General features: G+C 39.3%; 2 protein-coding genes and 1 pseudogene across 3 annotated transcripts; all 3 read right to left on the bottom strand.

Annotated features, from left to right (window-relative positions):
• Positions 1-1937: 1937 nt before the first annotated feature.
• LOC121956735 (uncharacterized) lies at positions 1938-4964 on the bottom strand. Its single transcript, XM_042505108.2, has 2 exons — positions 4647-4964; positions 1938-3409 (listed from the first exon to the last, which is right to left on the bottom strand). The coding sequence occupies exons 1-2, from the start codon at positions 4834-4836 to the stop codon at positions 2238-2240; spliced, it is 1362 nt and encodes a 453-aa protein (XP_042361042.2). The 5' UTR covers positions 4837-4964; the 3' UTR covers positions 1938-2237.
• A 708-nt stretch (positions 4965-5672) lies between these two features.
• Positions 5673-8483, bottom strand: LOC121956736 (uncharacterized; annotated as a pseudogene). The gene is made up of 2 exons (XR_015774874.1): positions 8173-8483; positions 5673-7125 (listed from the first exon to the last, which is right to left on the bottom strand). The product of XR_015774874.1 is annotated as an uncharacterized LOC121956736 (transcript).
• Positions 8484-9391: 908 nt separating this feature from the next.
• On the bottom strand, positions 9392-15891 carry LOC121956734 (uncharacterized). The gene is made up of 3 exons (XM_042505107.2): positions 15488-15891; positions 13410-14156; positions 9392-11433 (listed from the first exon to the last, which is right to left on the bottom strand). The coding sequence occupies exons 1-3, from the start codon at positions 15669-15671 to the stop codon at positions 10445-10447; spliced, it is 1920 nt and encodes a 639-aa protein (XP_042361041.2). The 5' UTR covers positions 15672-15891; the 3' UTR covers positions 9392-10444.
• Positions 15892-16701: the final 810 nt, after the last annotated feature.

Below are 16701 nucleotides of genomic sequence, written 5' to 3'. Positions count from 1 at the left end.
TGTGACTAATCACACCTGAAGCACTTTTTGCACTTACTAAGGGTTTTTTCCTTAAGTCTAAATTCTTGCTTGTGTTGTACGTCGCTTTGGATAAAAGCGTCTGCTAAATGAAATTGTAGAATTGTAGCTTCACTGTGATTCCTTTGCTCTACTGTGCCATCAAGTGGACAATAAATGTAAAACAGGCAGAGTGATTATAATGACACCATGGCTTTGGTGCGTGAAGCTATGAATTTAGTTGTGCTTAAATAATAATGCCAATAAACCAATAATATACTCATTAATAAGCTCAAATAGATTGCAAACAAATGCACAATAAAGTCCGAAGTCAACAAAATGTGAGGGGGCCGCGGAGGTCCGTTGCGTTTCGTTGCCCCTTATATTTCGAATCGCACGCCAAACCTGTGAACCTTTCCCTGAATCAGTCACGTGGTACGGCCGGCTCCCGAGGCTTCGAACGTCACCACATACGTCATCGATACAAGCCTCGATACACGCTTCACAGAAATGTTCATGAATTACTCGACACACGCTTCGAAGCCTCGACACAGAAGGGCACATCACTACTTCCACAACCTGCACCTTTATTTTTTAAAAGTTATTTAACCTTTATTTAACCAGGATCTTAATCTCCCATTAAGAACCTCTTTTTCAAGGGAGACCTGGCCAAGATAGGCAGCAGCAAGTTATGGTAAATGGACTATACTTGTAAAGCGCTTTTCTAGTCTTATTGACCACTCAAAGCACTTTAACACTATGTGTCACATTCACACATTCACACACTGGTGGCCGTGGCCACCGTACAAGGCCACCTGCTATGGTGCTCACACTCCAATGATGCAGCATCGGGAGCAATTTGGGGTTCAGTATCTTGCCCGAAGGAGCTGGGGATCGAAACTCTGACCTTCCGAATAGAGGACGACCCACTCTACCTCTGAGCCACAGCCACCCCGAAGTACAAAACACAGTTACAGAATACACAGATAAAACACAAACAAATAAAAGAAAAAGTATTGAATTTACAAGCAGATTATGAAAAACAAGTGCATGTAGTGGAGTCCGCCTCAAGTATTCTCGGTTTGAAATTAACCCTATTAGTTTCCAGTCATCCTGCGACATATCCCATGCTTAAGGTGCAGAGCCGACAAAAGCCTTTTTACCCAGTTCAGTACGGGCATGTGGAACAGAAAGCAACACGTGGTCTTGAGATTGGAAGGAGTAAGGACCAGCAACTCTCTGTGCAATTAAGGAACAAATGTAGGAAGGCAGTAGACCAAGTCATGCCTTATGTATAAAAGTATACCAATGACTGAGTCTTCGGGTGGCCAGAGCAGCCCATCCAACCCGAGACTATAACTCGCAGTGGTGTGTCAATGGTTTACAATTAGTGATGAACCTCAGAGAAGCATGATAGACCACGTCAAACATATGCAGACATTTAGCAGAAGCACTCAAGTATAAAAGATCTCCATAATCCAACACTGGTAAAAAGGTAGCAGCAACAAGTGACCTGGATCTTGGAGGGATTTAACAACATCTAACCTTTTTGAATTGGTTTTAGCCGCTGTTCCAAAACACAAACATCGATAATCCAGTCTTGATCTTATCATTGCTCTGTACATCTTTAATTAAGGGGGGGTCCTTATTTCTGCTTTCAATAATTCCCTCTGTTTGGCATCAGAGCGGCTGTAACAAACCACGTTTTCCTCTCAGGTATCATTAAAGTATTTCTGATTCTGATATTAAAAAAAAAAGGTATTTTACAATATTTAACATCTTCCATGAGTAGTAGTTGTAGTTGTTAAATACAAAGAAAATTATCTGTTTTCTCTACTTAAATTCAGCATTTTTATTCTAAAAAAGGCAGTTCTTCCCTCACCCTAACCCTAACACATATGAGTAGTGTTTGGTGTAAAAGACAGATTTTGAAAGCAGTATTTCAGGATATTAAACTTTATTGTCCCCCCTTGTGGAAACTTGGTTTCATCCTAAGAAGACGTTACACAGAATGATATACAAAATAATGGTTTTACCTTGAACAGTTACCCATTTTTTCCAGCACGGAGCTCATATAAACAGAAACCTAAAGGGCTTCATGAACATATTTCCATTGTTTGTTTGTTTTTTATAACAAGTAAAGGACTTCTCCCAACTGCTCTTCAAAATTAATCTACCTTACCAGTATATATGATTTATAACGGAGCTCTGAGCTGGTCTGCCGAGTTCATTTCCCTGTTTCACTCAGCAGCTGCCTTTTCGTGAGTCTGCAGGTGCACCTTCAAATTCGGTGCAAACCTGTATCTCATACCACAAACATGGCAGCCGTATGGCCTCTCTCCTGTATGTGTGGTCCGATGTCTCGTCATCTGTCCGCTTTGGCGAAAACGTTTACCACAAATATCACATGGGTACGGTTTTTCTCCTGAGTGGTATCTCATGTGTGTTTTGAGGTGACTGCTTGTGTTAAAAAGTTTGCCACAGAGGCCACACTGATACGGTTTCTCGCCTGAATGACTTCTTTTATGAATTGTAAGGTTCTGGCTCTGACTGAATGCTTTACCACAAATATCACAGTGATACGGTTTTTCCCCAGAATGAGTCCGCACATGCACGATCAGGTGCTCCCGTCTGTAAAATGTCTTGCCGCATTCTTGACACATAAACTCTTTAATGCCTGTGTGTATTCTTTCATGCAGTCGGAGACAACGGATATTGGCAAAAGTCTTGCCGCAAGCGTCACAAAAATATGTTTTGTTGTGGCAACCTCTCACATGAATTAGCAGCTCCTGGGTAGACTGGCATGTTTTCCCACAAACAGTGCAATCAAAATTGTTCTCGTGTGTTTTTATGTGCTTCATCAAAGAGCCGATGTACTGGAATCCCTTGCCGCAAAAATGGCAAAAACTGCGTTCTTTTTCGCTTTTAGCAGAACTTTTGTCATGAGGCAAATCTGCTCGGTCCCTCTCAGCAATGCTGCCACTTTGCAGTAAGTTTCCTTTCCTCTTCACAGTTTTGGTCTGTTCTCCTTTGCTTTTCGCCAACTCCTCATCGCTGTCGTTGTTGCCACTTTGAGCTGCAGAAAAGTCTGACGAGAGTGGCTGCATTTCGAATGAAACCTCCGGCTGATCTTGCTCGCTTTTCACAAAAAACATTTCCTGTGTTTGACTGTCAGTCCTAATTTCCTCCTGCTCCTCTTTTATCTGCGAAATCTTGAAGTTTGTCTGAACCAAACAGTAGTTCCAGTTCTTAGCGTCCACATCTGTGCTGGTTTGAGAGGGTCCCGGGTCCTCAGCGCTCAGACTAAAGTTGGACTCCTCTGGTGTTGAGGGTCCTGGGTTCTCCTGCAGCAGTGGAGTCTCACATGTATCTCCATGTTCCTCTGTGCTGCTGGTCAGTGAAGGATCTGCAGCTGCAAAAGACACAAGAACAAAAGTTACCCAACAGTCCGTGTTTACATTTTAAGGACGTCATTTTCTAAAACAGGGATTCTCAACTTGCTTTGCTTGGGGGGCCACTTTTGAAAAATGACAGGAAGCCAGGGGCCGGTCACACCAGCTCTATACATGTTTCTAGGATTTTAGGACGCTACAAGATTTTAAGACATTTTAGGAGGGTAGGGCATTTCTAGGAGTTTACAGCATCTCTAGTGTTTTTAGGAAATTTCAAGGCTTTTAGGATGTTTCTAAGATTTCAGGACTTGTGTAAGATTTTCAGACATTTCTATCATTCAGGACGTTTGTTAGGCTTTTAGAATTTTTCCAGGTGTTTAGGGCATTTCTAGGATTTTAAAACATTTATAAGATACTTATTTTCAGGACATTTATAAAATATTAGGACCTCTTAGGGCATTTCTAGGATTTTAAAACATTTATAAGATACTTATTTTCAGGACATTTATAAAATATTAGGACCTCTTAGGGCATTTCTAGGATTTTAAAACATTTGTTAGATACTTATTTTCAGGACATTTATAAATATTAGGACCTCTTAGGGCATTTCTAGGATTTTAGGACATATCTACGATTTTAGGGAAATTTGGAGTATTTTTGGCACATTTGTAGACTTTTAGGATATTTCTACAATTTTAAGACATGTCTAGGATATTAAGACATTTCTAGAATGTTAGGATGTTTTGTAGGATGTCAGGACATTTGTATGATTTCATGACATCTATAATTTTAGGACGCTTCTAAGATTTTAGGGACTTAGTTAGGATCTCTATTGGGGGATCCTTCAAAGGCACATTTATAAACAAACAAACAACAACAACAACAACAACAGCAGTGTGAATCTCAGGGAGGAGGGGGGCTTTTAGGGGCCAGATTTAGCCCGCGGGCCTCAAGTTGAGCATCACTGCTCTAAACGATACACACAACATGAAACTCTCATATTTGCACGGGTAGTTTCTGGAAATGCTGGAAACACTTCTCCGAAGCTGTTTTTATCTAAATATTTCTGAGCAGAGCTCCTACAGTAGTTGGTGAGTGGATTGTGCGCGTGCGCGGATGCGTTGACAAGCGGGCAGCAACATCTTTAGCTTTATAGCTACTTCTTCAACCACTGAACCACTCCCTACATACAGCCACTGGTCTGACAATGTGAGACCAAAACGCTATTACACAACACATTTAAACGGTGTCCCAAACCTGGTCTCTTTCGCTGGAGGTCTACCGTTAGCTGGTGCCGCAGACTTTCCTCCTCCTCTTTAGATCGACTAACTTCGGCTTCGTACAAAGCTAACGTGATGGTTTTCTCCACCTCTCCGAGGATCTCCTCTGCTGCCGTGTACAGCCGCTGATGAACAAACGACCTCAGCTGAAACATTTTGGTGTCCATGTGTCCGGTGAGACTGACGGGACAAGGACATCAACGATAGTAGCTAGACTGGAAGAGGATAAACTCAGCTAACGTAGCTCAAACCGTTAGCTTGCGATGCGCTAGCCGCCACAAAATGACTTCCGGTGAATCGTTCAAAATAAAAGCTTGAATTCCAAGTGGAGAGAAGAAAAATAAAAAAAGATAAAAGCGCTACGCTGAAGGATGTGTATGAGGAAAACAAAACAAACAAAAAAAAACATACACCTTAAAATAATTAGCCACTCAACTAAACAAAAACTATTTGTAAATACCAGTATTGTAATATGGTGGACACTGGCACTGCAAGCTTAATAATAAAAGTAAACAATTTGAATTGAATTCAGTATACTTTATTTTGAACATTTACAAAATAAACATTTTAAATAAAATGCTATTTATATCAGTCATTTCCAAAGAGCATCAATTGTGGAACTCAGACCAATTAGACAAGAATAGTAAAAGCAACAAACAGGATGCCCCTGACAAAAAAAAAAAATCAAAAGTAAGAGTAATGGGTCTGATTACTTCTTTAGATGAGACATTTCTTGTTTAGATTTTTGATAAATTTGCAAAGATTTCTAAGGCATGTTGACTCTGTCATTTTGAGTTATTGGCGGTAGATTGATGGGAATAAATGGGAATTTTATCCATTCAAAATGCCTGACGTCACTGCAAACATTTAAAATTCTAGAGTTAACCTATACAGTTCTACAAAGCATTTTTTAAAAAACTGTACTCAAATATTCAAATTTAACAGTGTTAATTTCAAATAGTTAAAACTTTATGTTAGGGACTGACCTAGCAAACACGAGAAGTCACAGGTTTTCAAAAATCAGAGTTTATTTAACCAAAAATGAAATATCATTTTAAAAATTAGCAACACAGTTCTGAATGAATGAGATCAAGTGAACGGAACTTAACTCAGGCTGCGCTACTGACGTGATCTGAACACATTAAACTGACTTCACAAAGACAAAATCTGACCTCATACACTAAAAACAAAAGGGAACATAAATAATGTGATGACCGTTTTGACGACAGATGAAACACTATCAACAGAACTACAAATGTAAAACTATCTATTAATGTGTTTTCAGTCAGTAAGAAAAATGACAAGTTCAAACTAATATTCAGTAAATAATAAAGAAAATGGTTTTCATGAGCTTGCAGGTGCACCTTCAGACCACACATATGGCTTCGCTCCCACTGTACATCACTGCCCTGTGGCCAAAACATTTACCACAGATATCACAGGCTTTTTTTTTCTTGTATGATGTCTCATATGGACTTGGAGATGACTGCGACTGACAAATTTTTTGTCACACAGGTCACATTCATACGGTTTCTCCCCTGAGTGAGTTCTTTTATGAATTGTAAGGCTCTGGCTCTGACTGAATGCTTTTCCGCATAAATCACAGCGATACGGTTTCTCCCCAGAATGAGTCCTCAAATGCACAATCAGATGTCCTTTTTGGCAAAATGTCTTGCCACATTCTTCACACGCAAACTCTTTAATGCCCATGTGTATTCTCGCGTGCTGCCGGAGACAGTGGTTATTTGCAAAAGTTTTGCCACACAGGTTGCAAACACATGAACAGTTGTGACGAATTTTCACATGAGCTACCAGCTGCTTGGTAGACGGGCATGTTTTCCCACAAACGGTGCAATCAAATTTATTTTCGTGTGTTTTTATGTGCTTCATGAAAGAGCTGATGTACTGGAATTCTTTGCCACAAAAATGGCAAAAACTGCGCTCCATTTCGCTTTTAGCAGAACATTTTTTCCAAAGCGATGCCATTTGGTCTTTCTCACTAATGCTGTCACTTTGTCCTTGCAGTAAGTTTCCTTTTCTCTTTATTATTTTGTTCTGTTCTCCTTTGCTTTTCGCCATCTCCTCATCACTGTCCTTCCTTTTCATTGGTTTGTTCTTTTCTTTTCTGCTTTTTGTCAACCCATCGTGGTCGTTGTTCTCAATCCGAGCTGCAGAGCAGTCTGAAGAAACTGGTTGCATTTCATATGATACTTGTGCCTCTGGCGGATTTTGCTCGCTTTTCACAAAAACTATCTCCTGTGTTTGACTATTATCCCAAAGTTCCTCCTGTCCTCCTTTAATCCCTGACATCTTGAAGTGTGTCTGAACCATGTAGTCATTTAAGTCACAGTCCACATCTGCACCAGTCTGAGAGGGTCCTGGGTTCTCCTGCAGCAGTGGAGCACCACATGCATCTCTGTGTTCCTCTTTGCTGCTGGTCAGTGGAGGATCTGCAGCTGCAAAAGAGACGAGCAACAGAAAATTCCCCTTTTCACAAGTTCGACCAAGTGTTAACAATCTGAAACTGTATATATTAAGACTCTGGTATAATCTAATCCAGAGTCAAGTGATTTTTTTTATTATCTGGACCTGGACCACTGTGGTCTAGTTGTAGAGTTCAGTGATTAATCAATTATTTTTCGGCTGGTAAATTAAACGCCAACTATAATGACAACAAATTAATCAGTTTGAATATTTTTTTTAAAGAAAACTTAAGTCAAAATTCTTTGATTCCAGCCTCTGAAATATAAACATTTTATGGTTATGGGGTCGACAGATTATAGGCCTGGCTGATCATTGGGGCTGATATTTTATTGATCATCTGCATTTTGTCTTAATGATCGCAGAAAAAATTAATTAATTAAAAAGTGCAAAGAAAGTGTCAGCATGGGAGGCACTTTTACTTTGTAAAATCTAAAAGGAGCTATTTTTATTTATTCATTTTTTATTTAAACTTTCACTTCACTTCATGATAAAAGTAGCTGTATTTGATGTTGATTATGTGTGGGAGTTTGTTATTTTTCTAAATGTAAATTTTGACAGATAGATTTTCATTTTTATTGCAAATGCATATAGATTTCAAATATGGATTATCAGTCTCATTAACTACTATTAATCCTTATATATCACTCCCCTATGACAGTAAACGGAATAGTTTTGGGTTGGAGGCAAAAAAAGCCATTTGTGGACATCATATTGGGCTTTAGGAACTAATAATTTACATTTTCCAGCATTTTTTAATTATTCCTGACTTTCTGCAGCTTAGGGCATGGTAGATTTAAGATTTTTAAGACTGACAACTACGTTTATGATAAATTTTCTCATAACCGATATTTGGGAGGGCAGCTAACTTCATCTTTAGCCATGGAGCTATAAAGCTGGTATACGCCTTGTACTCCTCGTCTTGTACACGACTAGCTAAACATATGGATATAGATTTTAACGTGAGAACACAACGCTCATAAACAACACACTTAACCAAAGTTAAGTCCCAAAGTCCCGACCTGATTTCCTCCGCTGGAGGTTTAGCGTTAGCCGGCGTGTCGGACCTCCAGCGTCCCCTTCACATCGACTAACTTCGGCGTCGTTCAGCGCTAACGTGATGGTTTTCTCCACCTCTCCGAGGATCTCCTCTGCTGCCGTGTACAGCCGCTGATGAACAAACAACCTCAGCTCAATCATCGTGTTGTCCATGTCTCCGGTGAGAATGACAGCTCAGAAATATCAACAATGTCAGCGGATAACAGGATGGCAGACCTGGCTAACCACCATAGCTCATGATTCGCTAGTAGCTACTGTTTGACTTCCGGTTTGAGTCCTTCAGAATAAAAGCGGGATGAAAGCGGTACAGGGAGTCCTCGGTGTTACTGCAGGGACCACCAAATTATTGTTTTATTTTTTTCTAATTCAAAAATCAAGTAGACACAAAAGTAATGGAATATATTGATTTCTGAATTAGCAAATGTATGCATCTTTTATTATTGTGTAAGTTAATTACTCATCTAAAGAAACTTTATTAAAAACCTTCATAAACTTAATATGCTGCAAAAATGATATGCAATAATTGGCAATTCTCGCCCTCTAATGAGGCCTCTGTTCCACTTTTCAGGAAACTGACTGGCATAAATATATTCATCACGTTTTTACAGTCTTCTTTACCATTATGGTTTAGCAGTTTCTTCATACACAATTCACAGATTCATTCATATAATACTAGACAGGCCACTCAGCCCATTTTATGAAATAAAATATGGCCACACATATGAATTCATAAAGTACATGTTATCATGAGCTCATCATCTTTTTAAAAAAAATGCTTTTGCTGATTTATGGGACTGTTTGTGTGAATTTATGTGAGTCTGATGGATGTGAATGTTTTTTATGTTGTTTGAGCCCGTAGCCTAAGGTAATTTCCTGTCATAGACATCAGTTTTTTGAATCTGGAAGAAATTTATTTAAAAAAAAATTAACAATAACTTTTAATTATTTTGAGATTTTACAATGCAATACTAGAAAGAAAAAACTGAGCATTTTTATGACTTTTGAAAGATTAATTTAAGTCAATGTAATACCAGTAGAGGCCTTATTTTTAGATAAATGAATTCAATGGCTTTTTTTGAGGATCCACAGGAACCCTGAATTAAATATACAGAATTTAAAACGGGTAAAAGTCCATGTGAGGGACTGAGCTGGCACACATGAGAAGTCATTGATGAGTTTTTTTTAAGGCTTTATTAACCAAACCTGAAACACAATTTACAAAATTAGCAACAAGGTTCTAGGCCCATAGAGTGGTGAAGGGACGACGTATTTTTGTAGGCCAACCAGTAAGTTGGCATCGCACTGGTTCCCTCGCCAAAAACCTTATGGGATTTTTGAATGGGATTTGCAATTATCAGCAAAAATAAGCTCTCTGATGAACACAAGTTTCTGAGACTTACACGTTTTCTTCAGCATGATAACATTCACACTTGAACACAATTTTTGTGTGTTTTGAAGCGTAAATGAAATCGCCAGAAGCAAAAAGCTGTTGTTAGGCTAATCACGAACTACATCGCGGTCACACGACTTAAACATTACAACTACAAACACTGTAAAAAACATTGTAAAAACACGTTAAAACACAATCGAAAAATACTGTAAAGGCAGACAGGTGGGTTTAATAAGTTTCCGTGTCCGTTGTGATGACGTCTAACGTCCCCGACAAACACTCTAGTCCCATTTAGCTACTTGTTAGCAACCGCCTTTTTGAAGACAAGTAAAACCTTAAAATTTAAAAATTGTGTAAAAGCAGACATATTATATGTTGCAGAACAAAACATCTAAATATATTTAGCCTGTGTTAACCACAGAACGTATTTAAGGCTTTTTGCCAAAAAAAACCCATTTAAAAAGCCCATAAACTTTAAGACGAGGGAACCGGACGTGCTAAAAGGCTAACGGACTTTTGCGATTTAGGACTCGTTACTTCACCACTTTATAGAAGAGATCAACTGAATGTACACAACTAAACCCAGACTGTGCTAATCTAACAAAAAAAACTGAACTGAACCACAAATGTGATTTGTAAGTGAGCTCTGAGATGGTCTGCCTGTTTAATCTAACTGTTTACGTGACTTTGCAGGTGCACCTTCAGACCAAAAGCAAACCTGTATCTCACAGCACAAACATGAAAACCATATGACCTCTCTCCTGTATGTATGCTTCTGTCTGGTCTTTTGTGGCTTTTGGCTAAAACATTTACCGCTAATATCCAATCTAATTTTTTTTTTTATCCTAATGGTTTTTCATGTGTTTTCTGAGGTGACTGTTACTATAAAAGCGTTTGCTGCACACGTCACAATGATACGGTTTCTCACCTGAATGACTTCTTTTATGAATCGTAAGGTTATGGCTCTGACTGTATGCTTTTCCACATATATCACAGCAATACGGTTTTTCTCCTGAATGGGTCCTCCCGTGCACAATCAGGTGCTCTTTTCGGTAAAACGTCTTGCCACATTCTTCACACGCAAACTCTTTTTTGTCTATGTGTATCCTTTCATGCAGCCAGAGAAAATTGCGCTTGGTGTAAGTCTTTCCGCAAACATCGCAAAAGTGTGATTTTGGGTGGTGACTTTTCACGTGAGCTATCAGCTCCTCTGTACACTGGCATGTTTGCCCACAGATTGTGCAATCGTTTTTCTTCTCGTGTGTTTTTATGTGCTTCAACAAACAGCCGATGTACTGGAATCTTTTGCCGCAAAACTGGCAAAAACTGCGTTCCTTTTCACTTTCGGCAGAACTTTTGTCATTAAGCAACGCCATTTGGTCCGTCTCATCACCTACGCCGCCGCTTTGTGGTTCCTGTTCTGTTGTATGTTCTCCTTTGTTGTTAAACTCCTCATCACTGTCGTTCTCACTCTGAGCTGCAGAGCACTCTGAAGAAAGTGGCTGTAATTCATACGGTACTTGTGTTTCTGGCTGATCTTGTTCGCTATTTACAATTTCAGATGAAGGAAAATCCATCTCCTGTGTTTGACTGTTATCCCAAAGTTTCTCCTGCCCTCCTTTTATCTCCAACATTTTGAAGTCTGTTCCAACAAAACAGTCGTTCAAGTTCTTAGCGTCCACATCTGTGCTGGTTTGAGAGGGTCCCGGGTCCTCAGCGCTCAGACTAAAGTTGGACTCCTCTGGTGTTGAGGGTCCTGGGTTCTCCTGCAGCAGTGGAGTCTCACATGTATCTCCATGTTCCTCTGTGCTGCTGGTCAGTGAAGGATCTGCAGCTGCAAAAGACACAAGAGCAAAAGTTACCCAACAGTCTTGGCGTTTTTTTACTGATGCATTGCATTATAACCTGTAATTGTAATTTAAATGGATTTTTATTGGGATTTTTTTTTTTTTAAAAATGGACCTACCAGAATCTTCAAAATAACTTTGTTGCTTAACTCACTGGAGAGCTCTCTGGTCTATATCAGAGGTATTCAACTAAAATTCAAAGAGGTTACTTAATCCCAGCAAAGGTTTTAACCTCATACCTAAAATCAATATCATTATAAATTGAACATTTTATCTTGGTTATGATTATTGAATGATCATTTTGCTTTTTTTGTGGTTTGTTTTTTGCCCCCATAGTTATTCCAGCAATATATAAAAATTAAAAGCTCCACCTTAAACAAACGTCAGGCAAATTTAAGCACATGCGCTGATAATGAGCCAACCTCTCCTGACTGCAGGACTCTGACTTGAACTTCTGTGAAACTTCTGAGTTATTTACTCAGGATAACAACTTCTGAGTAGGTCTGCTTCTCCTATAGCTGCCAACAGCCTGCCAACATTCCCATTTAGAGAAAAGGTGTAAATAAGGCAATGTGCCTGTGGCTCCAGGCCCCCAAAATTTTACATCTGCCCCTGGTAATAATAATGAGAGCTCAGCACAAGCGGCTAGATGAGACATGGAGCGATGCGTCCTGGTGTTTCTAAATAATTCCATCAAAAGTCTGATTAAACCTGAAACTAACACAAAGTAGTCTGTAGAAGTCTAAAGAAGTACGTTTCCACTGCTGAATATTTGTCTGTTTCAGACACTTTGGTGCTGTGAGGAGAAGCTGCGCTCTGTTTGTCTGTCTCACTGCGCTGCTGTCGGACCATCAGCTGTTTGATCCGCGATCATGAAACGCTGTGGAAGCACAAACGACCTGGTTGTCAAACACTTAGCTGTATTCTAGAGTCAAAGTCATTCACGCCGTTACATGATTGTTCAACACTTCTGCTGTCGCAGTATTTTGCTGTAAGATTTTCCTCTGTGTCCTGAGAGCGCAAAACAGAGCCCGACAGAGCCCGACAGAGCATGAGACACACAGCAGATGCGTGGGAGTTGGAAGCCTGTCGGAGAAAGGATTTTAGGATTAGTTTTCTATTAATTGCCCAGCCCTACTCCGTAAAGATTATCATTCTCATTCTTATATTTTATTACAACTTGGCCACAGGTCTGGATAGGACGACGTTTTGGTCTGGATCCAGACCGCGGTCTGCCAGTTGGTGATGCCTGGTCTATATTGTGCCACATGCTTGGTGGAAAACCTTGCTTAGTGGTGCTGCAGACTCTGGGTCCTTTCAGAGCAGATGCATACAAACTAAGATCATGTGACACTTAGTTTGCACACAGGTGGACTTTATATAACAAATCATGAGACTTTTGAAGGTGACTGGTAGCTCCAGTTCTTATTTAGGGGCATCATGGCAAAGGGGGTGAATACACATGCACAAAACCGTTTTTTTATTATTTTATTTTTCAGAATTTTTAAAGACTTTTTTTTTCCATTTCACTGCACCAATTTTAACTATTCTGTGTAGGTCCATTACAAAAATCCCAATAAAAATCAATTCAAATTACAGGTTGTAATGCTCTCTCATGAGGAGTCTGAGGAAGTTATCTTATGCCACCCTGTTAACTGCCATCTAGTCTTTGATATTTTTTATTCTCCCAAGAAATTCTGGCTAAGACTACAGAAAACCGACAGTGTGGCATTCAATGGCGACTGCAAATACTTAATGGAGGAGGTAACACCAACAAAAGAATGAGGCACGAAAGAAAAGAACCGTAGGGCTTAAGAGATACAAAAGGCGATGGAATCTGCAAATCCATGGCTTCAAAGAGTGGGAAGGAGAAAACACAGCATGTCATCCACCTCCTTTGCTGAATTGTATCACATCTAATTTCAGAAACACGAGAAGTCGTGGACATAATTCACAGACTTGCCTTGGTGCATTTTTTCATGGTGCCGGAGAAATCCAAATTTGGAAAAAATTTTGCCACAAAAGTTACAAACACATGTTTTGTTGTGCCAGCTTTTCAAATGAGCTACCAGCTGCTTCATGGACTGGCATTTCAGTCTACAAATGCTGCAGTCGTGTTTGCTTTCATGTGTTTTTATGTGCTTCATCAAAGAGCCGATGTAATGAAATCTCCTGCCGCAAAAATCACACAAAGTGTACTCCTTTTCATTTTTGTAGCGAGGCAATGGTGCATGGTCTTTCTTAATATTATTCCAACGTTTTCCTCTGAGTGTCTTTCCTTTCTTTCTCCTTGGTTTGGTCTTGTCTTCTTTGCTCTTAACCAGCTCATGATCGCCAATGTTCCCGCTCTGAGCTGCAGAGCAGTCTGAAGAAACTGGTTGCATTTCATATGGCACTTGTGTCTCTGGCTGATCTTGCTCGCTTTTTACAATTTCAGGTGAAGGAAAATCCACATCCTGTGTTTGAACGTCATCCCTGGGTTCCTCCACCTCTTTCTTTATCTCCGAAATCTTGAAGTCCGTTTCAACCAAGCAGTCATTCCAGTTATTATTCTCCTGATCCGTGCTGGTTTGAGAGGGTCCCGGGTCCTCAGCACTCAGACTTAAGGTGGACTCTTCTGGTGTTGAGGGTCCTGGGTTCTCCTGCAGCAGTGGAGCATCACATTTTTCTCCATGGTCCTCTGTGCTGCCGGTCAATGAAGGATCTGCAGCTGCAAAAGACACAAGAGCAAAGTTTACTCAAACGCTTGGAGTGTTTTAATTTCAAGGATGTCATTTTCCAAAAAAATATACATAAAAAAGTCATACTACTCTGAAGCTGGTTGGTATTCAAATATTTCCACTACTGCTGTAGCAGAACTCAAACAGTACTCTGTCTCTGTTCAGAACTACATATTAACACAGCAGGATCAGGATGTACTGCATACTGTGTACTAAATCATCGATTAAACATGCTATATATAACGTTTTAGATGCATTAAACTTTTTTTCGATTATAATCAAGCATTTGCTCAACCACAAAGAAAAGTTCTACCTTTATACACTCGTAATGATAATATGAACTGTGTAATAACGTATACTGTGATACCATTAAACTTTTATATTTTTTTAGTATGGTAAAGGTAAGTTAAAAATCTCATTGTTGCAGCCCTAATGCGAGAGGTGCAATATTGTACAAATTAGTATACAGGGCAGCTTAAGGCAAGGTAGATTTAAGACTTTTTTAAAGCCACGTTTAAGACTCATTTTCTAATATCCAAAATTGTAGGACAAATTTATTTTTGTCCAAATGTTTATTGTAACATAAAACGAGTTAGATTATCTATGTCAAATGTCCAAAACCAGTACTTTTTTAGAATGTAATACATGGAAGACAATCAACATATTATACTATTATTAAAATTATCTTTTTGTTTTACCAACAGGAGTAGGAGATGCATTTCTGTTCAGTTATCCGGGCGATTTTGTGTTTCTCACTCTGCATGTGAGATTCCACTACTTGAATTCCCATCATGACAAGTTTAAGAAAAGGAATTTCTTATATTTTTGACAAAAAAAATATATGCTACCAATTATATTTGAGATTCACAATGCAACGTCAGAAAAAAAAAACTCAATACCTTTTAAGACTGTTTAAGGATCCGTCTGAATCCTTGTATAACTTGAATGTACCTATAATTTCAATTAAATACCATTCAAATTAACATATAAATGATTCAATTTTATCATTTACCATTAATGTAGTATTTTCTCTTTTTTTTTTACTTGGTTTTATTTTCTATATTTTATTTTTACCACTCAGAAACACAAGGATTCAATTATAATCAGTTCAACCTGCTCTTTGTTCGGCAAAGAGGTGGGAAAAACTAAACAGAGCCTGGGTGAGTAGATTTTATGCGCATGCGTGCACAAGTGTGGAGCACCATCCCTGGTTTAATGGATACGTATTCTACTGATACACTACTAGCTCATCTATAGAGATTGATCTGGCATTGCAAGCACAAAACGCCACCAAACAACATATTAAACCTATGTCCCAAACCTGGTCTCTCTCGATGGAGGTCTAGCTGGTGTCGCAGACTTTCCTCCCCCTCTTTAGATCGACTAACTTCGGCTTCGTGTGAAGCTAACGTGATGGCTTTCTCCACCTCTCCGAGGATCTCCTCTGCCGCTCTGTACAGCCGCTGATGAACAAACAACCTCAGCTGAAATATTGTGGTGTCCATGTCTACGGAGCGAGTTATGGCATAAAAATAGTAAAAAAAAAAAAAAAGTAGCTGGATAATAATAAGCTAAACTCGCCTACTCAGCTCGAGGGTTTAGGTTTTGATGCGTTAACCGGTGTCGCTGCCCGGCGTCGGTACAAAAAGGTGATCGTCTGCAGGAAACTGATTGCCGTCCGCGGGAGCGCGCGCAGCTTGTTAAAGCTGTATCGCCCAGTATTCACGTCTTCAGTTACTCCCACACATGCTCCCACATGGATCAAACAGTCACAGCATGTACATGTCTGTGACTGTTTGATCTGTACATGCGCATAAGTTTATGTCCGTGGTAAGAGCATAGGTAGAGTATGTTTCTTGAAACCTAATGTCGTTGTTTCTTAAGTAGCAATGATGTGTAGTTGATGAAGGAACCGCCGCTGACACCGACTTGGTTGCATAAGAATTAATTTATTACAACAAAGTTCAGCATCCACCAGGCACCATGGTCTGCCTGGGAGAAGATTCGGGACCAATGTGAATCTCTCTCTTACAACTCATACATATCTTCTTATATAGGTACAAGCATCTATACATTCATCAGTAAACATTCCTCACCTATTGTATTTTAATCACAAAAATAACCCCCAAGGGCCACAGTCCATGTCATGTAAGCCTAGTATCAATATTTTACTCATCTGACTCCGAGACGTAATCATTCCTAGACCTCTGACCTCAAGATAAGCAAACAGAGCATAATACACCTCACTAATTTCCACGTGTTCGCGATTTATAGTTTGATCAGGCATGGCTTTTATGCGATTATAGACAATAATGTTGTTCCCGTTGTTTGTACGTGTTTAATATGTCTAAAATCTTGTTAACATTTGGAAAGTAGTCTATCATACTTTAAAGGATAGGTAATGTAAAAATAAAGGTATTGTCTGCTATTATCTTTATGAGCCTGCATTATGTTATTTGCTCTGTGACTGAGATTATAGCAATTCCAGTCCTTTTTACCTCCTTTTACCTGTTGAAATACCTTTGAAGAGCCATT

This window comes from Plectropomus leopardus, chromosome 18 (genome assembly GCF_026936395.1).
Source record: "Plectropomus leopardus strain MGB_pleo_1.0 chromosome 18, ASM2693639v1, whole genome shotgun sequence".
Lineage (NCBI taxonomy): Eukaryota > Metazoa > Chordata > Actinopteri > Perciformes > Serranidae > Plectropomus > Plectropomus leopardus.
This window is presented reverse-complemented; position numbering and strand designations above follow the sequence as displayed.